Genomic DNA, 23,080 nt, shown 5'->3' with positions numbered 1-23,080 from the left:
TTAAAATATTGTATTCATTAAAATAAGTTATGGAATGCAGCTTTCAATAAATGTCCTGTAGCCTCTCATATACTTACTGGCTTAACCACTAAAACCCTAAAAGGGCCAGCTAGTATTTACCTCTTACATCAAATCTCTTAGCTGAAAACAGCCCATCTACAAGCTCACGTGTTGCTTTGCAATGCGTGGCGAGTTTGTAAATAGGCTAGTAGTGGATGCTACCGCGCAGGCACGTGCACACATAGACATCAAAGGGGGCTTGAGCCCCTGCCCTCTTATCCGTCTGTTAAAAGTGCCCTCTCCAGACCATGAATGCCGTTCTTACTATGGTGAAAGAAATGCAAATGCCCTCTTTCCATGCCATAACTGAAGGCAGCGTTCAAAAGAATTGCCTTGTACAAACTCTCCTGAACTTGAATGCAGCATCTTATGTTGAAAGAATTGCCAAAATGGTAATCAAAATAGACGACCTCCAAGCTCACAACGCGGAGCTTGGAGGTCTGCTTGCTATTTTCAATATTCTCACCAAAAGGCCCTTTTAGAAATGTCAGCCCCTGCCTCTCCAAAATCCTCTGCACGTCCCTGCTACCGTGTTCCATAGACAGTGTTTATGACGCGCTGCTCATGAACATAAGATAGATTCATCAATCACAACAATGACGCCACACAAAGAGGATTATGAAATCTTTGTTCACATATATTTTTTTATAACATAACATTTTGAAGTACATTAAGTAGATTTTAGAAATAGAAGCTACAGTTTATAAAACTTTCCAGCAGAAGTCCTTGATGGGCCAGCATCAGCCTTTTTCTCCTCTAGCAGACAGTCTATTTTCTCTCTATATATATATAAAATAAAAAAACGCTACATTTTTTTGTCTTGCGCTACCTTTTTTAATTCCCATGAAAGCACCAGCTGTCTGCGTCTCTTGTCTTTTATAAAATATAAATTATTGAAAAATATTCAAATGTTTGTGAACTAAATACATAAAAAATGATCTCAATAAAAAGAAAATACAGACACTATAAAATATACAAGAAAAAAAAAAGACCTCTGAAAAACCAAGGTTGTCCTAAGGAATTCAATCTGAGATATGCATATAAGTATTGGTATGTATATTCATAGCCAAAGTAAATATAAGACGTGTGCAACAAACTGACATTTACCAATAGTCTTTTTCCTGACAGATGAACCTAAACCATGTAACAGTACAGGATACAAAATGTTTCACTTTTAACACAAAAAGGTAATAACATTCTCATGTTTAAACATGGAACCGGCTTTGAGGACGTTAGATCGATGAAGACAGCAAAATCCTCATTGTTAATTTAGCACAACGTGGGATAAAATGAGGATTTCGCTGTGCAGGGATATGCTTTAATATGTTAAAGAAATTAAAAAGTGAGGAAAAAGAAAACCTGAACATTGCAAAAAACATACAAACAAACAAAGGAAGCAAAGAAAGAAATGTGCATAAAAGATTGGAACCGCAGAGAACAAAGCAAACCTTCTGGAGAACCTGTTCATCTCTACGCAGAGTATCCAGTATGGGTGAGTGTTTAAGGGACGATGTTAACTGAGAATGGACAGGCCATGCTGCTCATTGCCAACTAAACATGTTGAGCATGCAGCAATCCTACAATCTCAAAAAGAAGACAGCAAAGCCTTTTGCGTGGGCCTAAAGCCAAGTAATTTCCAATGTATGAATAAAAGATAAGTAAACTTTTTTTTTTGTCCTCTTTTTTTTTTTTTTTTTTTTTAAGTGAGAATCCTGGTCCCGGTCTTCCAACACTGTGGATTGTAACCAGAGCACCATGGCTGAAGACCTCACATGGGGGTTTGGTTATTATTCCTTCTTTGTCTCGTGCTTATTTGTTTAATCTGCTTCTCAATAAAAGCATTATGAAATACAATCTGTACAAACACACATTTCAAAAGCTATTCCCATCCATATGGGTAACATTCAGCTACTGTAAACAATAACATTTGTATTCTAAGATGATATTTCTTGACTTTGGCTTTTCCCAGAAGACCAGTGTACAGCCACTGTTCCCACTGATCATTTGGAGTCAACTGCTGCCCTTCTGCTCACGCTAGAACCAGTGAAATCTACTTTATATCCTGTACTTTGAGCAAGTTGCACAAATACAAGTTGAGTCATGAGAGAGACTTTCAGTTCCCCATTGCACTCCGAGTGCTATCATCGTCGATGGATAAGTAATGCACGTTCTTGGGAAGTTAATACGGTTCCCTACAATTAGTCCTGTACGCCTGTACGCCTGCTTCTTATCTTTTGGGATACTGTTGCAGGCCAATTGCCAAGGGCAATGTTGATTGCAGTGGTAAATAAAACCCTCTATATACAGTACAGCTCACATGGCACAGACCTCCAAGCAGGCAATGCACGACAGAACCACAATTACGTCCTTCATTCCTTTCTGTTAATCATTCTACTACCCGACATCATCAGTAACCTTCTTACCTACAGTATCCACAGCTTCTTCTTTCCAGTTAACCTACCCGCACACAGCTTCTGTTGCCATCTAAATTCAGTTGAACTACTTTCTGCTCGTCATGTTATCCAAAACTGCACCTATTAAAAAACTGTAGCTATTAACAGACAGCGTTGACTAGTGACTGCAGACAAACATTCTTAAGCTTTCTTACAAAAAAACAAAAACAAAAAAAGTCTCTTGACTACTTGTGATTTGATAGCATGGACAACATACATACATCTCACTGCTCTGTTGGAAGGTCAAAATGGGAAATGATTTGCGGAATGAATTGTGCTTATTCGCTACCAAGTTGGAAAACTCATTCCCAAACACTTATACAGATTGTCTATAGCTAATACTGGTGGTAAGCAATGGATGCATAAATACAGAAGTGTCGCAATACATTTTCTCTAGACACGTATACAAAACGTGAATGCAACAGTTTCGAAAAGCAACGGCTAATTTCAGTTGTCTGTCTTCCAGACACTCCTGGTATGAGTAAGCGAGAGGTCCTCGAACCCTGAAAGTATCACGGCCAGTGTCTATAGTGTCGTCTGATAACCAAATCAGCACATTTCAGGTTTCTGAAGAGAGGAGACGATGCAGGACGAACTTAAAGCGTCGTCTGGTTTCAACATCTGCTTTCACTGCAATACCTTCATTGGAAAACAAAACAAAGATGACCTTTCCAACGTAAGACTGAATGATAGGCTCACATTCGGAGTTTTCAACAATAACAATATAATACTGGCACAAGGATATGCTTCTCAAAAAAAATTGTTAAACAAAACAACAACAAATAAAAACACTTTTTGGTCCAAGCTGAGAACTCCAACCTTTGCCTACTGTGTGCGGCGAGGCAGAGAAACAGTGAGCATGTAAATATGACTTTATGTTCTCCTTAGTTACATTTTGGCAAGAGTTTTCATAGAAACCTTTCCTCTCGTGCTCTGTTCACCCAACAATGAATTGTTCTCTCTCCTCACTTGTTTTTCTTTGCATGTTTTCACCATCCATCTCTGCCCTCCTTTTCACTCCCTCCCTTACCGTCTGCGTGTTTGTGTGCTACCTGGGCAGAATGAAAGCGCTAAGTTCGACTCAGACGGCTCACTGTCTGCCTTGAGCTTCTAAGTAATACCTGTATACTGCATATAACACAAGACACTTGTCCAATGCGAGACAGTATGAATTTGCACGTTTGCCTATGTGCTTCCTTTTTAAAACAGCGTCTGACAGACAAGAGCTCAAAAAATAACAAAGACCACGATAAGTCGTTATTAAAAATGTTTTGGTCCCCCCAAAAAAACGGTTACCCACTCTACCGAACAGTTAAGACCACTTTCTGAGCCCCGAGTCCTCCATGGCTCCTTCTTCCTTCCTTCCATCTGTTTTTCACTCGTCTGTATCGGGCTTAACGTCCAACATGGCGTGCAGCTCTTCTGGGGTATATCCCAGCAGGCTTTTTAAGTCACAGACAAAACGGTAGACATAGCGTTTCCCTGACGTCTTGTGGATGATGTTCTTGTCATAGTAGTAGCGCAGGCCGCGGCTCAGCTTCTCGTAGTTCATCTTGGGCTTGTTTTTCCTCTTCCCCCACCTCCGTGCGACCTGGTACCACACACACATCAACGGCAAACCTGTTATTATACATTTAGGTGTTCGCTGCACAATGTACATACATTTCGAAAGCTCCATATTGTCACTCTCGAGCAGAAACCAAAACGGAACATTTTTGGGGGACATGTGCTCCTATGGGGCTTTAAGCCGTGACATCATTTTGTAGTCAGACCTCCAAACAGATTTATTATCAATATCTGTCCCTCGCTATTTCAACAGATCCGAGACAAAAATAACGACTAAAGTATAATTCTACCACTTTCCTTTCAACAACAAAGAGAAGAAAAATTAGTAAATAGTAAAAATAGTAAAAAGATTCACGGGCGCTGGGGCCTTTTGGCCCCAAAAGTTCTCCTCTGCCTACAAAATGATGTCAGACTTAACAGCCCCATAGATCCAAAGTAGTTATTTAGTTACAACTAAGCTCTTGTTAATACATTTAACAGGTTAAATATTTATAAAACCCACACACAGACCTAACCACTTTCAACGTGGGTATGTCATTATAGGTGAATGTTTTTCAACATGTGTCAAATTTCTCAATGGTGGAGATGCTCGCATGTTGATTTCACTACATTTGAGCAAAAATAGGGCATTCATTTACAAACTAACATAAAAAGATTACTATTTAGATACAAGGTTTCTGCCTGACAGCAACGATATTCAATATGGATTGCATTTTGGAAAGCATACTTTTCAGTTGTGTAAGTGCAACTCCCTTGGAACTCAGCTCTGCCACCGACACTTTTGCCCCCACAAAACAAAACTAAAAAAGGCTAGTCGTAGCTAGCATTGTCTGGGTCTTGTGTGGGAGTTTTCTATAGTGTAGTGTATAAGTTCATGTGGGTGCAGGTGTGGTGAACTGTAGAAGATATTTGTAGACATTAAGTACTCAGTATGGTTGTCAACAGAAACCACAAAACATTTAGCAACTGAGGGCACAGTTTCTAAATGTACTATTATCTTTTTTCTTGACAATATCTTGGTTACATAAAAATAGTTAAGCAAAACTGCAGTGGTATAAAAATGACAATACACTACAAGGTGCTTGAATATTTAAATATAATGGATGATGAGGAGGCGAAGAACAGAAACATGAATTTGTAATGTTATTATGAGTTTTCAAATAATTACTGTGTTCTTTTCAACACCTTCACAATGTATATTCCATGACAAGTTATCAAATATGTAATGTATTACGTCAGTGTTTCTCAAAGTGGATTCCAGGGACTCTGTGGGTTCTTTTAGAGGGGTCTAAATGGACCCATACAAGTCTGTAACTTTAAGGGGAGACCTTCAAATGTAAAAGTTTGAGAAACACTGTATTAACTTGTCATGCCAGTGGTTACGCACATTTGTGGACATAGGGCAGCAAAAATAAATCTCCAGGAGTAAATAGACATGTAGCGCATCTGCCCGACTACTTAGAAGCTCCCGGCACACATGTGGCTTATGGTGGTCTGTGGGGGCCATGACTTCTCACCTCATCGGGGTCAGAGAGCTTGAACTCCCAGCCGTCGCCTGTCCAGCTGATGAAGGACTGGCAGGATTTGTCAGTCAGGAGCTCCAAGAGGAACTGCCACAGCTGGATGGGACCGCTCCCTGCAGCACACAACAAAGACGAGAGAGAAGGGACAATTAGACTTCTCATGTGTGTCCATGTTTCAGACTGTACAGTACTACAAACTGGGACAGCAGATGGGCTACAGTGTGTCGCATGATCTCCTAAAACAAAAACAAAAAAGTCCAGAATAAATTAGCAACGGATAGGGCATAAAATGACCACAGAAGTGCAGGCATGAGCTGGAGGGTGTTTGCATGAATGAGAACTTCAGTCCGAATGAGAACTTCAGTCTGAATAACGTTTAACTTGCCTATGGGAGTTGCTACTTTGAGTCCTTTGGTCATTCTATGATTGTTTGAGCTTTGTGAGGGATTAGTTTTCATTTTGGTTTCTTGCCCAAGGATGCATTCAAGGCACACTTGACTGTTGACGGACATATTGCTGTTGCGGGGGATTGGATCGGTGACCTTAGGGTTAAACGACAGGATTTCTGACAATGAGGCCACCCAGTTACTCCAGCAGGGGCAGGTAGGTGATAGGTTACACAGGTGACAGGCCCTCTGGCTACGCAGAGTAGATGACAAGAGAGGGAAGAGTTGGAAAGTAGGACCAATATGACACGTAGAAAAACTAACTTTCAATATTGTAATGTCTATTTTGCAATTTGAAATGCAATTAAAGGACAGAGGGGTGACAAGATTCAACAAAAGAGTTAAAGTTAAGTTCCGCTAAATACATTGTGGAAAAAGAAGGAGAAGTCTATTACATTTAGGTGGAAAAGCAAAAATTGCTATCTACAACATCTTTAGGGTGAGGAGGAAATCTTTGTCTCTGAACAGAGACAAATTTAACTTTCTAATCTGGGTCAGTCTAATCTAGCAATGGAAATGGAAAATGTCCTCCCGAATACAAGAGTTCCATTCATCATGTATTCTTTTGTCTGCCAGTTGCCCTAGACAGTGTGGAGGTCTACGGTCAACAGAATATTTCTGTCTGTATGAGTTCCATTCTGATGAAATCATTAGTTTAAAATAAGAAGGGACGTCGTCATATTTCAGAGTTGGGGGATCTGAATACATACTCTGTAGTCTGTACTATGCATGTGTGCGTGCGTGTGTGTGTGTGCGTGCGTGCGTGCGTGTGTGTCAATGCCCTCGCACAGTCCGTCCACAACTCATATACTATAACTCTTTCCTTTTATGCACCTTGCAGTTGAAACCTTTACAGCTTTTAATCACTCAGAGACTGAGACAAAACAGTAAGCCATTTATAATGTTCAGGAATGCCTTTAACCATGAAGAGTAATTGGATTTATTTTGCAGACTAAGCAAATTGACTAAATGTGGTGAATTGAACTTCAAGGTTATTGCATTCATTGCATTAGAAGCACTTAGTGGAAACTGTAGGGAAAGCGAGAGCAGAGCGCGAAGAGAAAGAAGTTGGGGTTTTGTCTGCTCTAGATGCACCGTGGTACGCTTTGATCTTGTGGCTTTTCAGTAACCACCAGAAGTTTCTCAGGTTGTGTGGAAATCACACCTGCTTTAAGTGCAGCATGGCGTCTGAGCAGAGCGCAAAACCTTGCCTCACCTAAAGCGCACCACTTATAGAACTCCAAAAAAAGAAAAAAGAGAGAAAAACTAATCTACAAAAACAAACATGGGTTAAGTAAAGAAAGTCTTCTCCAGGCCCACTTGATTCTAGCTAAAAGGATGGGAGGTGTGTGGCAACATTCGCAACAACTGTCATACTGTAACCTTGGCATGAGCTGGATTATGCAAAACTAGGTTTCTTTTAGATTATGTGCCTTTCACCAAAAATGCACAGTTGAAATAGTAGCCTGAATAAGGATTCCCTGCTCACCACCACCTCTCAATATTGTGAATAAAAACGAAACTGCAGAAGCAGTTGAGAACTTTTCAAGCAGATTATTGGATTGGATGTTGTACAAAATAATGTGCACAAAGTTACACATTCAAGCATTGGTCTCAACATTCCATGTGTGTTCTACTGCAACAGTGAATACAATACAGTGACCATTTACCAGCCTACTGAGCTGGTACAAAAATAAGGATTTAAATAAATGTCAAGAGACCCCGTGCACAATGGTCCCCATTGCAATGTGTATAGTGTGGCGAAAGGGTGGAGGGCTTGCATTCATAGCACTGTTATAGATCTGCCCCAAGGCTTTCTAGATCAGAGTTCTGCATACAGCGTGGAGGGTGTAAGAGTATGTGTGTGTGAGTGAGTGTGAGTGTGTGTGACTGTGTGTGGTAAAGGAGGAGCATGCGGTTTTTCATGCAAGCTGTAGTATGAAAAATATCTGAAGGAATACAAAATGTGTTTATCGTCATGATATGCAAAACCTAACATGAAATATGATGACAAGAGGTTTCGGTCTGACAGCAACGACAATACAGTCAGCGTGCATTCATGGTCGAGCAAGAGCGAGAAATAGAGAAAGATATGACCACAGCAGCAGATGACCACAGTGTAGTGCAGCTGCCTCGCAGCGCTCCAGACAGAGGTTTTAGGATGGCGGAGGGAGGCTTATGAAAAACGCGGTATCAAACTTCAAGAGATGACAGCGGGAACCTGACTTTATCTCCCAGCAGTCCCTTATCAGGCTCATGTCCTCGCTACAACAGGCTGCCTGTCACCCCATGCCTGGGACAGGAAACTGAGCCACACCGGCTTGTCAAACATCGATTTGAGACGTTATATAAATCTGTTTTTCTATTTAGAGGTTTGATTTTTTTTTTCTGAGGTGAGAGGGTGTTCCCCCTGCCCTTTTCTCTACAGTGTGTGTGTGTGTGTCTCTCTCTCTCACTAGTGAACACACACACACACACACACACACACACACACACACACACACACACACACACACACACACACACACACACACACACACACACACACACACACACACACACACACACACACACACACACACACACACACACACACACACACACACACACACACACACACACACACACACACACACACACACACTCACACACCCTTGAGACAGTAAGAATATGCATTTTACTGTATCCTGAGGCATATTGCATCACTAAGGGTATCTTTTAGTGGCACATGGCAAAGGAAATAATCCCTACCAACTGTGGGCTCAGAGAAACTGTACCCTCTCTGGTGAAAATACATGTTAGACACAACAGGCTTTTAAATGGGAGCCCTTAGTCTCTCTTTAGAGTCATTTTTCCATTTGTAGGAATTGAAATATCAGAACAATAATTCATGTTGTTTATCTGTAGATTGTCCCCCGGCAAGAGCTTTGCAAGAAAGGCAATGGATGAAGCAGTCGAGTTACAGAACAAAATAATGCTCTGAAGAAAGATAAGTTAATTACGTAAGTAACAGTTTTAACTGCATAAATGTACATAAGTATAAAGAAAGGCTGCATGACTTTGTGCGTCTTGCAAGTCAAATAACTTTCCATGTGTAAATTGAAAATGATGCTGTACAAATGACTTTCACATGGTGTGATTTATTACATTCTGTCGGAATTCTTATTTTTAATACATTTGATTACATATAAATGACGACAACGCAATAATATATAGTGAATGACCAACTGTTCAATAGGCATCGTTTGAACTGATAACCTTGCAGATGAGCAATTAGCGAACTGTGGGGATTCTGTGTAATGAGATCTGAGGTATGCATTCTGCGTCTGACCTTGAGAGATTTGCTCGGAATTCCCCCTCTTTCCATGCTAACAACCTTGCAGCCTTGTGACAACAATTTAACCCGGGTTGAAAAAAGTCCCAAAAGACCTCATCGCAATACAACGTCTACACTATCTAATTTCATTCCTCGGAGTCCGAATTTAACTGGGCCAAGACTGGCACATACTTCATGTTTAGCACTCGATATTCTGCCTGGACTGAACCACAAACACTCCAGGAATCCCACAGAGCATCCACTGACCAGATGCAAACCGTATCTACTGTCTTCACCATGTCTGCCAGCTGAAATGGATTTAAAATACCAGTGTATTTCAACTCATGAGCATGCTGAATTAATCTATCACAGTGTTGAAAATAATGCAATTTTGCTGCAATACTTTATATAATTTGGGCTAATAGATCTGGTTATACCACTCAGGGGTTAAAATCGACACACTACACACCAAACCAGAAGCATTCAAAATAGCAACAGTTTTTCATGTGCCATTGTCAAGACAAAAGCCATGAGAGACTAAAATAGAGTGTCTTCGCTTTTAACTTTGTAGATGTAGCTCATCTTATTGAACACAGAACGTAGTACACGAACATGCTCTTTCAGCATATGCACAAGTACAAAAAAGGCCATGTGAGATGAAGAGATAATTCTACTCTCGTGTAAAGTGCAAAGGCAGACATCATTTCAGTGTTGCACCAGTGTTGCTAAGACAACCTGAGGAGGGGGGGGGGGGGGGGGGGGGTGTTGAGATGTGGGCTGCAGATAAGTGGGGCTTTGATGAGAAATGAAGACGTTCAAGGCAGAACAAAGAGAGGTGAGAGAAAAGAAGCTACCAAGTAAATCTATGTTTGTTTCCTGTAATGTGCACAGCTCAGGAGGATGGATGGGTTACATGTGTGTGTGTATGTGCGTGCGTTAGGTCTTACACTAGATTGAAGCACGCCCCCAAAACCACCTTGACAGAGCAATAAGAGGCGCTAGATCCGTTTGATCTAGACTCCTGTTTGAACTGGTGCTGTGAACGCCACTGCACTTTTAGCATGTGTACAGGCCAGATATGCAGTCAGTCCATGTTATCAAAGTGTACACATAAAATTGATATACCGGTAATACCCACACAGAGTTTTGGGCCAACCGACAGATAACACAATATTTATACAGTACATGTTTCATTTTTATGTTATGCTAGACCAGTGGTTCTCAAACTTGGGGTCGGGACCCTAAGTGGGGTCCCCAAATTATTTTGTGGGGTCCCCAGATGATTAGCTTAATGTAATTTTTTCCCTCACTCAATGGTAAACAAATCAACACACAGTACGGTATGTGTATACATGGTATCTGCACATTTTGTAAAGTGACAATTTAAGGACTTTCAAGACCGCTTTAATACCAAACTGGCCAAACTGTCAAATATTAAGTAAGCAAGAGGCAAACATTGTGAAAATAGCCGATCTACATGCTCACAACGCCTCGCAGTGCCAGGTAATGTGACCATGTAGTTCGGCTATTTTCACAATATTTATCTGTGGATCCGAGTCACATTAAATGTAATACCTACAATTTCGAGTGCTTGTCAGGGTGGGGTCCCCAGTTCATACATGTTTATTTTGGGGGTCACGGCCTAAAAAGGTTTGAGAACCCCTGTGCTAGACCAACCATGGGCCAACTCACCAGTGTATCCCGCGAGAGCGGCAGCTGGAATGACTGGCTTGTCCTTGCTGAGGTCCGAACGCTCCCTGACGTAGTCTTTGAAGGTGCCCTTGGGCTTGTGTCCGTGCAGGCCGGCGGGGTAGTCCTCCGAGTCAAAGCTGTCGTAGGAGGGCACCCGCTGCAGGCTGCTGAACGAGGACTGGCTGCTCCACGACTGAGTCAAGCGGTCGCAGCTCTCGAAGCTCTCGATGCTCTCGAAGGAGTCCTGGCCTCCCAGCTTACCTGGGACAGACGGAGCAAGGAAGGAGCGGAGAGGCAAAAGAGAGGGAAGTTGAGAGAGGAATGGAGAAAGAGGGACAGTAATGAGATTATGAGAATCACTGCAGTGCTGGCAAACAACAACACGATACCTAATATACCGGTAGTCATCTAAAAATAAAGTCAAACAGACTGATGCAGCATGATGTCTTTATTCAAAGAAATATATTTCAGAGGGTACGTTTCTGACTGTAATCATTTTCCTACTACAAATCTTTTTGCAGTCTGTAAACAGACTGAGCACACATGGATGACTGAACTGTAACTTGTTTTAATCTGTAACTTGTAGTTTTCGAGAAATGGGACACTAAATTATGATAGCAGCTACACACAGAGCAAAGTGATAAATAACGCTGCCTCTGACTAGGCTTTTATTGTGTAGTATGATGCAACATCTTTTTCTATTTCACACTCCATTTCTCGTAAACAGCTGCCATTTGGTTTTGCTTCTTAATTGGACGCCGATTGCACAAATTGCCATCGCTATTTTTGGCCTTGGCAAAGATAAGATGGAGTCTTTCAATTGAGTCATAAATGAATGGAAGATAATGCAATGCCTCCAATTGATGCCGAAATCTTCAATTGCTGCAAATTGAAGCCACATGTCGGTATCGCCGGTGCCACAAATACTTTCCCACGTCGGGGGGAGTGCAACGCGATGCCAGAAAGCATGGAATTTATGATGTACAAGGATTGGACCTCATTTACCTTGCAGGCAACTGCTCAAGGCACGTTGGAAGGAGGCCTTCGTGTTGTAACTCTGTGATGCCCTGCTATTCATTTGTACAGCTGGGGGATTGGGAGACGAAATCCCAGCTTTATGGGCCTAGATGTAAACCGCACTGCTAATTCGTCTCTAAACTATCAGTGGGAAAGCAAACAACCATGTGCATTTGGCAGAGCAAACACAAGACTTTCATGAGAAGGGCCCACGCTAGCTGGCTGGTGTTGACACCTCGGGTGTCCTTACCAAGAACCTCAATGCTAAGAAGAGAAAAGAGGGGGAAAAAATTGCTGCTTGATGAGTTTCACATAGAAGCTAAGGGGTGTGGCTTAGTTCATGTTTCACTCTGACAACAATCACGTTTTTTTCCCCCTAATCAAGTCTACTGTGTATGAGACGCATTTGTGAAGTCACTAGCCGACCATACGGCCTGATTTTGTTCTCTCTTTGTACACTGATTTGGCACAGGATTTTAGAAGTATTAGCACCTTCACACCTTCTTTCAGACACATAGTACTGTACATAGACACAAGAACAACTTGTAAAATTACAAAGCAAAATTACATCTCACGACTGATGACAAAGTCACAAGTGTGTGAATTTGAAACCGTGTGAAAGGAGCTCCCCACACACTAGGGCAGTTTTCTAAACAATTAACACCATTATGTAAAATGATGTTTTAGTAATATTGTCACTGCTGTTCTTCATACTGCCAAACAGGTGAATAAATCACAGATTGAGGCTTTATGCTTCTCTGAACATACTGCTATTTTGACATCAAATGCTAGCTCTACAAGCTCTCGCTCGTATAGTTTTCTTCTGCAGCAGACATGCTGGCTTCTATTGAATCCAAATGACTGAAATCTGTTGCGGCGACTGAGAACTCTTAGGGGCGGCATACAGTAGCTGAATGGTTAGGGAGCCTGCCTGGGGAACCAGAGCCCCTGGTTGTCCCAGGTTCAATTCCAGGCCAGGGTAGCAATGTCGATGTGTGTCCCTGAGCAAGACTCTTAAACCCTAATTGCTCACACGCTCCTTGTGGGCAGCGAATAAGCTGGGTTGGGCTGAAAATACTGAATTTCCCTCACGGGAGGAAATATGTATGTATTATTATTATTAATATTAACTCTAATCCACGCGTCCCCTCACCTCTGCTGATGCGGCCCACGCACATGTTGTCAGGCGACACCACCTCCTGCTTCACGGTGAAGTAGTCGCCCTGCAGGGGGTTGAGGGGCGTGTCCCGGAGGATGACGTTGGGGTATTCGTTCTCGTACTTGAGCGACAGCAGGTCTTCCGAGCTGATGGGGTGCAGCGTCTGGTAGGACTCCGTGATGAAGCCGGGCTCCGAGTATTCAGACGGGGGGACGCACTGAGCATGCTCGATGCCGTAGCCTGGAGGATCACAGGAAGAGACGGGCGGAACGGGAAGACGAGAGGGGAAATGCGGGAGGAAGAAGGGAAGGGGGGGGAAAGAAGAAAACAATTGCAAACATTGAGGGAGTGTTTTTGATGACAAATTCATAATTATAAGAGGATGAAAGGATGTTATTCAAGTTTCAACATTTTCTTTAATGTTACATCAAGAGCACAATTATTTTGGTTTGGTCTTGTTTTTTTTTTGTCCTCGGTATTAAATAAATAATTCAGGATACCGGTAGTCGAGAAGAATAAGGATAATAAAGGGAAAGAAATAGCATACATGTACATAAGTCATGGCAAACCTTGAGGTTCTCTAAATATTATATCAAGGATGAATGTGTGTTGTGTGCTGTGCAGTAGGTGTGGGTGTGTGTGTGTGTGTGTGTGTGTGTGTGTGTGTGTGTGTGTGTGTGTGTGTGTGTGTGTGTGTGTGTGTGTGTGTGTGTGTGTGTGTGGGTATCTCTTTTCCTGTTGACTAGGTTTAATTTACTCTGCTTACTCTGATCTCACACTTCACTATCAGTAGCAATAAGTACACAGTAGGCTTGTTACGGGTCCATAAGTTTGCATTTGTGCACTCTCACAGTTACCGTAAATTAACTGAGGATTGTTCTGTGCAGCAGCACACAATGTTACTGTTTTTTTTTATTTTTTATTGTTGTCTTCTCTGCAACTGTAGAGCTTATGTTTTTATCTTTGTATCTCTGCAACTGTAGAGCTTACTTACTTTTTCTTTTTATTGAGTATTGTGTATCTGTAAAGCACTCTGTGCACTCGTGCTGTGAAGATGTGCTATATAAATAAAGTTCATTCATTCATTCATTCATTCATTCATTCACCTCTTACTTTGACACAGGTTGATTGTTGGTACAAATAGGACTGTTTGATGCATTTCAGAGTCATAATGCTGCTGCTGATAAAGACACAAAACTATCCCTCTCTACAGCTGTCCATTACAGCAGAGGTTGACCTATAAAGTATTACTGACTAATAACATCGATCAGTTTTATGTTTTCATCTTCTGCTGTCACTGAGGAGCCAGGCCAAAGACACATCTATGTGCCAAGCACTGAGATAGACAACGCTGATGTAAACCAACAGGAATCTAAATCTGATCCAGGGTCTGCCCCGTCCAGCCAGTTTCCATTTGAGGCATTTAGTCTCTCCACTGACTCAACGATTAGTGAGTGCAGTGAGTGGACCTGATAGGACTAAATGAATGTACCTTTACAGACAAATATACGTCTCCGCACTGTGCGCACTATCTATGCGTCAGAATCTGTTTTGACTTTAAAACAGTTTTCAAATGTAATCTAAACTAATTTTAGAAGGAATAGAGGAATGCGACATGGTGAACTAACACCACATAATTATCAAAGTTGTATAGGAAGGAAAAGATATGCCTAATTTATACTCGTACACTAGTGTCCCACGCCGGAAATACTGTAGCAGGGACACTTGCTATTTTGGCACGAGATACCGTTATATGACTGAGCACAAATCAGGCTTAAAAGAAAGTAGTATTTCAAAAGACATTAGTAATGGGATCTAACCTGTAACATGGAAGACATTTTATTAACCCATTTAGAACGGGTACACATTATTGTGTATCATTATTTTATGCTTTAACTATTGAAAAATAGCAGATATACAAGCTGCGAGCTTGTAGATCTGCTATTTTTGAAAAATCGTGAAAATTTGAATTTTGACCCGATTCTAGAAGTGTCTTTTGAATCCTTCTAAGGTTTTTTGAAAAACCTATGTTTCCATGTCAGCAATCTGGCCAGCCATCGTCAAAGAAATGGTCCTTTTCACTTAACTGGAGCTCAGTTAGTCTGTTCTTGAGAGACTACTGTGTCAGTGGTTCTCAAACCTTTTCATGTGAAGGACCCCCAAAATGATATGTATTTGGCCACGGACCCCTATCTCAAAATATTTAGTTCCAGGGACCCCCCCAGAAGCAAAATTTGAGTTACAAACGTTGGCTTTGAAAAATACATATATTCAAAGATTTGCACACATTTTCACGACTTTTTCAAAAATAGCAGATCTACAAGCTCGCAGCGCGGCACTCGGTGCCGCGCTGTGAGCTTGTATATCTGCTATTTTTCAATAGTTAAAGCATTCAATAATTCTAGGCCTCAAAATGGGTCAAAAATGGTATTAATGTGTTTGACCCGCTGCTCTCACAACATCTACTTACTGACAAAGTAGTCTGAGGTATAGCGGGATTCCTGGAAGCTGGAGGTCAAGCCATTGCCAGGGAAATGCTTTGTGTCTTCTTCATGAAAAATAGATAGGAATAAGCATCAGTGACCTCGTCATTGATTTCATGTATCATGTAACCGCATCAAACATTTATGGCCCACGCACAAAATTGTGTCTTCCTCTTTGGCTCCCATTACGATCGGATGGAAACGTGGCGTGCACGACCGCACGTGCAACGCACACTATGAAATCTGGAGCTTTCATTTTCTTTGACACTTTCACACTCCAGATTTCACACTGTGTATTGGGCCTGGTTTTGTACTGTGCCTGTACTGTAGTTCTTGTCTATTGTAAGTCTGAATAAATACTTGAGAATGGTGCAACATAATTCCACGATTATCGTCTACAATAAAGGCTGCCAATGGTGACTCAGTGGGATGAAGCTTATACACTTGAATTGTCAAGTGTGATAAAATTCATTTCTTAGCCTTTTTTCTCATCTCGCTTGCCTTTTCCCTCTATATCAGTGGTTTCCAAACCTTTTAGCCTGTGACCCATTTGAGACAATATTTAGTTTTTGTTTTAATGTAGGAAAAGATTTAAATTTTATTCAAGTCGTGACCCATAAAAATTGGTCCGTGACCCACTAACGGGTCCCAACCCATTGCTTGGAAACAGTGCTCTATATATCTGATAGAAATTGAATTACTCAAAAAAGAGAAAAGTAAATTCTAAAATCAACACTCAAGTGTGCATCACCATGAGCTGACCTTTCTGAAGCATCTCTAAATGTTCCCAGAGGATGTCCCCCACAAAGTCAGGCGCTAAGTCCAGGAAGCGCTCCTTGCCCAGCGCACACAGGCTGGCTCCGTTCATGCAGAACTTGTGGAAGTCCACGTTCTTCAGGCTGAACTCATTCACAGTCCATGTCAGCCACTCGCCCACGTGGTTCTCTGTCCACTGTCTGGGGTCTGGAGGGGGAAACACAAGTCACAGAGGCATAATATCGTTATATTGGGCTGCTGTATGAATGTGACATTTGACATCGTTATGCAAAGCACCTTGTAGTAGAATGACTACATCAACATGTACAGTGTGGCTCTGTATTATGCAAGCTGTCTATAGGAGGGTCTGTGTGTCTGTTTGGTTGTGTTTGTCCAGAGCTAATCTCACAAACCGCTGGACAAATCAATGTCCTGTGCACACTGCCAGTAGGCCAACTTAGTACCTCCACACTTTTTTCCTTTATTTCTTTTGTCCACGTTTTATATATTTTCTTTTTAAATATTAAACTTTGGAATAATGGAAGTCAATTGAAGACAAATGAGGGGTTGGATTGGGCCAAAACCTTGCCCAAATTTGGAGGCATACAGCATAGATGACTGACATCATCTATGTCTTCAGCTCTTTAGCTTTTTTTTAAGGTTTCTGAGAACTGTCACCTATGACGCCCAAATAAGGAAGGGTTTAATGTGGTTAAGTGTCTTGGAAACACAAGCTGTATTCAGACAGGTTATACTCCAGATGAACAGTACACGTTTATTGCTGATAGTGTGAGTGTAAGCAAAGCCACGAATGTAGTTTGACTTTTTCTTTGTTGTTTTTCATTTTGAAATCGCATTTGTGCATGACAATGTGCTATACAAATAAACTCCTCAGTACAGTAATGTGTTCTCAATGTGCTTCATCCTGCCTTCTGTTGTACCTTTTGAAGTATGTTGCCAGAAAAATTGAGTTAAAGTTATACCCACATGTAATCATTGGGTCATATCTCATTATTTTAGAGTTGTATATCTAGATAGAACAATCCAGTTAAAGGATCCATTTGTAACTCTGATAGTCTGCAAACGTATTTTGTACATGAGTTAAATGAACATGATGATGTTCATGATTTTACTGTGTAGCATCTTACGGGTTATGTTACTGTATACTTGTTATGCACCCATATTTTCAGTTGCAACCTGCAAAACAGTTTGAATCTAGGTGACATCTCTAGAATGTCGTCGCCACACATTATGCTCTAGTTATGACTGCGAGAAAACAAAGGCTCAGCCTATGCAGCTACCGTTCCCATTCCCATTCACAGAGCCCCATGTGGTTTATATGTCAACCAATAAAATGCTATCACAGGCAAGCGTGGCGCTAGCGGTGGGTCATGTAAACATATGGGTGGCAGAGCCCTGCTGAAAAACCAGGCTTTTCCGATATATAACACTACTACATACACAAATAGCCAAAGCCCTGCTATTTCCGTGCAGCTCGGGGTGGCTCTGCGGTCAGCCCTCAATTTAGGGACTGTAACTCATTATTTTCCTCACTGTCTGTCTGACTCTACGTCTGCATTCTCTGCATCCTAGACTCAAGTCAGTCAGTCTGACGGGGCGTAAATGTATGTAATGTAAAGCTATTTTGGAGATTTGTGGGAGTCTCCCTCTCTTGGGAGTTCTGGGTGAATCCTCCCAAAAGGGATGCCTTTATCGAGAGACGTGAGCTGGGAAGCAAATTAGTAGTCAAGGTAGTATTACTTTCTGTTGTTAAAAAACATTTAAGTTATGCAAAAGGGTTAATACTACATTACTAAGTACTACAGTGGTCACAGAGAATTAGGGTTAGGAGCAGCAGCGGGACCGTTCTGATTGAAGGGTTTTGATTTATTATATGAGACGGAATAAGGAGTAATTTTCAGCGTGACTTTGAGAGACATGGGGAGAGAGACTTTAAGCAGTCCACAGATAAGGTCTTTTACCTTTGGGAATGCCCAGCCGTTGCTGTTCTTTCGTGAAGCCGGCGAAGGTGGCTTTCAGGGCCTGCGACATCATCTCTTTACTCCCTGGAGTGAGCAGAGGCACGTCTCCACATTCCAGATCTGTCCGTCACAGAGAGACAAGAGACAAGAGGGTGTTATTTGAGGCAGGAAAAGAAGTGTGTGAGCGTGCGTGAACGGACAGTCAATGCATATCAGAGCAACAACAGAACATCCCTAACGGTAACTAGGGATGGGACGATACGCGATATTATCGTTTATCATGACAAAAAAACACTCACGATAATCGTATCGTGGAGATTTAATTTATCGTGATATCGTCCATCCGTCATGCACTGTGATCAATTCACCATTTATTTGCCAAGCAAGCTGCATATCCGGTACAACTTAAACCCTCTATAATTGGTAAAAGGTACTTATAATGTACATACTTGATACAGTTTGTTCACTCTCTTACAAATCTCTTTGCCACAAAATGGCCGATCTACAAGCTCGTACTTGATAAAAAAAAATTCTTCACTCTCTAACAAATCTCTTTGCCAAAAAATAGCCGATCTACAAGCTAGATCTTAAATTTTTTGGCAAACGTTCCGCCCCAGGATAATGGATTTTGATTATCGCGATAATATCGTAAATCGCGATTTCTTCTGTCACAATAATCGTGATATGACATTTTCATATCGTCCCATCCCTAACGGTAACTCACTGGGGGGACTCTTTGTGAGTCGGATAAACAATCCACACAGTTTGTATCTGAGCATGATCAACAACTTGTCTCAACAATTACGTTCTGTCTAGACGGACGCTGCCGTCTCGATATTGGATTCAATCTAAACGGCAGCTGTCGCAAATACACTGATTACACCCACTTTTTTCTTTTTTTTTTAGAAAATACACAAGCCAACTCTAGCCTCAGTTGCCTGTGGAGCATGAAAAACGATATGTATCCAGTTCAACACACACACAAGCAGAAAAAGCAGCACTTTACAATGCATTATTAGCTTGCTGGAGACACTGTGTCGCTTTTTGGCACGTCATTCAGAGTGTTCAGGTTTCCAGTACCTGCCATGGGCCGGGTTAATGGTAAAGCGTGGGTGAATTAGGCTCAGTCTCTCTCTCCCTATCTCCCCCTCCTACCACCCCACCCTCCTCTCTCTATGTTCAATGCAAGTTGGGAATGTATGCCCCCACCCCAGGCAATACCCCTTTTTTTACCCATTTTCAGAGTACCTGTTGTACCCGTCTGTCTGTGCATCCTTTATGCCCATATGGAGATCTCTGCATCCGTCTGACCTTGTCCCTTTTATGCCCATGTATGGAGATGCCTGATGTCATCAGTAATGCCCCAACATGGGCATATATCTGAAAGTATTGTTGTTCTCGAGATAAGTGAAAGACAGATACACACGCACACATATCGTCGTTGTTGGGTGGAAACCTTGTATGGCCAAAACCGTTCGTTTTTATCATTTAAAAAAAATGAACTAAAATAGTGAAAACAGCCGATCTACAAGCACACAACGCCTCGCGGGTGCGAGGCGTTGTGTGCTTGTAGATCTGCTGTTTTCACTACTTTTGTGCGACGGCCTTGTATGATGAAGCAGGGCTTTACTTCGCGAAAAAACCTACATATTTGAAACTTGCAAGGTTTCTGCCCGACGATATGCATGCATACATTTGCATAAAGTTAATTTATAGAAGGATTTCTTCTATTTCTGGTATTGTTGCATCTGGCAAACGACGTGGCATTCGACAAGATTGGGGTCAGCTGGTCAACAGCGACACGGTGACCCTCAGCAGCCCTCCTGCCACGCCGAGCCCATCTGCAAACAGAGGAGCCACTGTCACCGCAAGCAACACGGGGTCAAGCATGGGGCTCAAGGGTCAAAGGATGAGGTGATGATGTCACCCAGGCTAGTGGTGGTGTGGAGGTGGGGTTTGTGTCAGTGTGGGTGGTGGTGGTGGTGGTGGTAGCGTATAACTGAGGGTGGGCTGTCGTGAGGGGTCTCAAGCACACACACACACACTAGACTCACTGTTCTCCACCTCACAGCCAGGGGGCACCCAGCAGGAGACAAATGCTCTCTTTGATGGCTTTAAACAGTGCCTGATGACTTGCTGATCTAATTAGATGGGGATGGGAGTGGGAGTGGGAGAGGGGAACCCCCCTGCCCTCCCTCCCTGGGCCACCAGAATAGAGTACAGAACGGCGTACTCCACGCAAAACTCAGAAATAGGCGTATAAATAGAGACAAAGATAGCCCATGTGGAATCTCGACAAAATGCCATCTTTCATCTGTGGCTCCGTGAAGCGGCAGCACTAATTTACAGAACGTAAGAAAAGCGTCTATTAATAACAATAATTATTAACACTGTGACTCATCCTGTCTGATCAGTCACTGCGGCAGAAAGCGCTTAGAGCTGGGACTCATGACCTTTGTCATATGCTAATTCTCTGTCCTCAACTAGTTCTCTCCAAGTCCTGCCTCTCTCAGCCCATGTATACACGCTGTATCATTCGCCAAGTAGACCACGGCAACATCACTGCAGTTTTGGCCGAGTTTGGGTTTAGATTTCTGCTAGAGCCACTCGTGCCAAATCATATTCCAAGAATTTGTAGTACCACTGGTGAGGTGATTTGGATTTTTGATGATTATATGCCTGCGACAGTTCTGTGCATTGATATTTGTCCAGATTAACAATGGGAGGATACAGTCTGTTCTGCATTTTACAATACAAAACATACATTTTACACCAAATTTTAATGTTTTTATGTGTTTTTTATGTGGAAAAAAGCTTGTCTGGGCGAGGCAGACCGACGGTGAAGCTGTGTGAAGCTGTGTCCCTGCCAGTCAATCGAGGTCCAGATGTTCTGGCATCTCCACTGTGGCTGTGGGAGTTGTTTGAGCTGCCAGCAGCGCAGCAGTGGGGCAACGGCAAGTTCATGCATCGCCATTTCCACTGCTCTGCGGCGTCTCGACCCCGTCTGGAATGCGCAGCAGCTGTCCTTCGTTCGCCATGTAACCCATGTCTAGCTGACTACAAAATTAGGCCTCTCAATCCCTCTCTCTCTCTCTGATGGAAACTGCTCCAGAGCCTCATTAAACAGAGTCTGAAAAAGAGAAGATACTTTAGCTTCTCCCTGTGTGATTCGATTAGGCCTATGTATGCTGTAACAGCATATCCCGCTTCCTAACAGTCTCTCCCTTGCTCTCCCTTTTTCCCCTCTTCCATCCCTTGTCTTTTCATGAGCATCTTGATATGGAAATGCATTGCTAATGGTACTTCACCAGATATGAATTATGTCTCACACTTTATATTAAAAAGGTATGGGTGTCTGTCCTATTTAAACTTCAGTCACTCATATGCTGTCCACATTGTACCAAAACCAAGGCAGAGAAGCACTTAAGTGTAGTGAATATGCAACATCTTACGGTTTAACACACAATCTCAATCCACCGTTAATAACACGCTATTCTGAACCTAGTATAAACTACTTTCATAATGACAACTAAAAACTACAGCAGGCTTCCTTTGTGTACATCTCGCCCTCTTGACAGCGGTTGTCTGGACCGTTACTCCGCTGTAGCTCTGCCTGTAGCCCGTTAAGCAGCACTCAAAGTCAATACTGCAAACTTAAGTGTTGCAAACGGTTGCAAACTGAGATGGGGCCAGGCTCAGACAGTCTGGGCTTTGATGTCAAGGTAAAAGGCAAAGTGCGCCGGTTTATTTGAGATGGATTGGGTGGAGTTTGTCTGCACTTTCGAACCGTTTGAGCCCCTCCCGTACTGTTTCTTTCATCAGCCCTGCCACGGCCTGTGCTTGCCCACACAGTCTTGGAAGCTTGCTTTAGCGCTAAATCCTCCATCAAAGACACTTAATACCCCACAGCCCGAGAGCTAGCATAAAGCACACCAACAAGGGGCAATGGCTTGCATGCCTCTTTACTGTGACTTATCTTTTGGATTCTGTTCTTTTTGTTACAGATGAATTGCCTACATATTTGTTTTTAAATACATTTTATTTCAACTATTTGTGTCCTTTTGTTTGGCTTGTAAAACATTGACAAACCTCTTTTAAAACAAACTAGTTATATCATGAATTCTATTTCTATAATTCTGATTTTGTTGTATCAAATGACAGGACTGTTTCAGTTTCTTAGACATTCCTTGCAAACCATTAACCCTATAAGTTAACTATAACATTTCAATACGGGAACCTCTTTTGGGGTAGGTGTTGCTATGTACAGAATATAGCAACATACATTGTCATTTTTGAATACACATTTGAAGGATTAGGTCAGGATTTAGAAGGCGTTTTTTGAATGGGCCTCGGGTCTAAATAGTTAACACATGAAGTGCATGACACTACCATGTAACATACATCATGACAAATCATCAGAGGGAATTCACAGGCCTAATGGTTATATCGGTTGCAGTGCACGGGGAAGTTGGGTTTTTCCATAGAGTGGTCATTATGAAAGAAAGCCGCGTGAGAGCTAATGTACAGCGTGCCTCCATTAGCCTGAGAGGATCGCTTGAATCGAGACAATCTCTGGTAAATGATGAAGTCCTGCTAGGATTTCAATGCCTGCGAGTCCCATTAGCTA

The 23,080-nt window shown here is 42.1% G+C and overlaps 1 protein-coding gene across 3 annotated transcripts in view; it reads right to left on the bottom strand.

Annotated features, from left to right (window-relative positions):
• Positions 1-799: 799 nt before the first annotated feature.
• The window catches only part of ets1 (v-ets avian erythroblastosis virus E26 oncogene homolog 1), a 56,338-nt gene continuing 34,057 nt past the window's right edge, over positions 800-23,080 (bottom strand). For 2 of the 3 annotated variants that reach the window (XM_080730942.1, XM_080730940.1), the window contains 7 exons: positions 18,454-18,573; positions 16,478-16,678; positions 15,703-15,780; positions 13,227-13,472; positions 11,057-11,317; positions 5,597-5,715; positions 800-4,104 (listed from right to left, as the gene is read on the bottom strand). In XM_080730942.1, coding sequence (XP_080587068.1) covers positions 3,889-4,104; positions 5,597-5,715; positions 11,057-11,317; positions 13,227-13,472; positions 15,703-15,780; positions 16,478-16,678; positions 18,454-18,573 — 1,241 coding nt within the window. In that variant the 3' untranslated portion in view covers positions 800-3,888. The remainder of the gene's footprint in view (positions 4,105-5,596; positions 5,716-11,056; positions 11,318-13,226; positions 13,473-15,702; positions 15,781-16,477; positions 16,679-18,453; positions 18,574-23,080) is intronic. The other variant, XM_080730941.1, reaches the window with a different exon arrangement.

This window comes from Nannobrachium achirus (genome assembly GCF_963921795.1).
Source record: "Nannobrachium achirus genome assembly, chromosome: 8".
Lineage (NCBI taxonomy): Eukaryota > Metazoa > Chordata > Actinopteri > Myctophiformes > Myctophidae > Nannobrachium > Nannobrachium achirus.
This window is presented reverse-complemented; position numbering and strand designations above follow the sequence as displayed.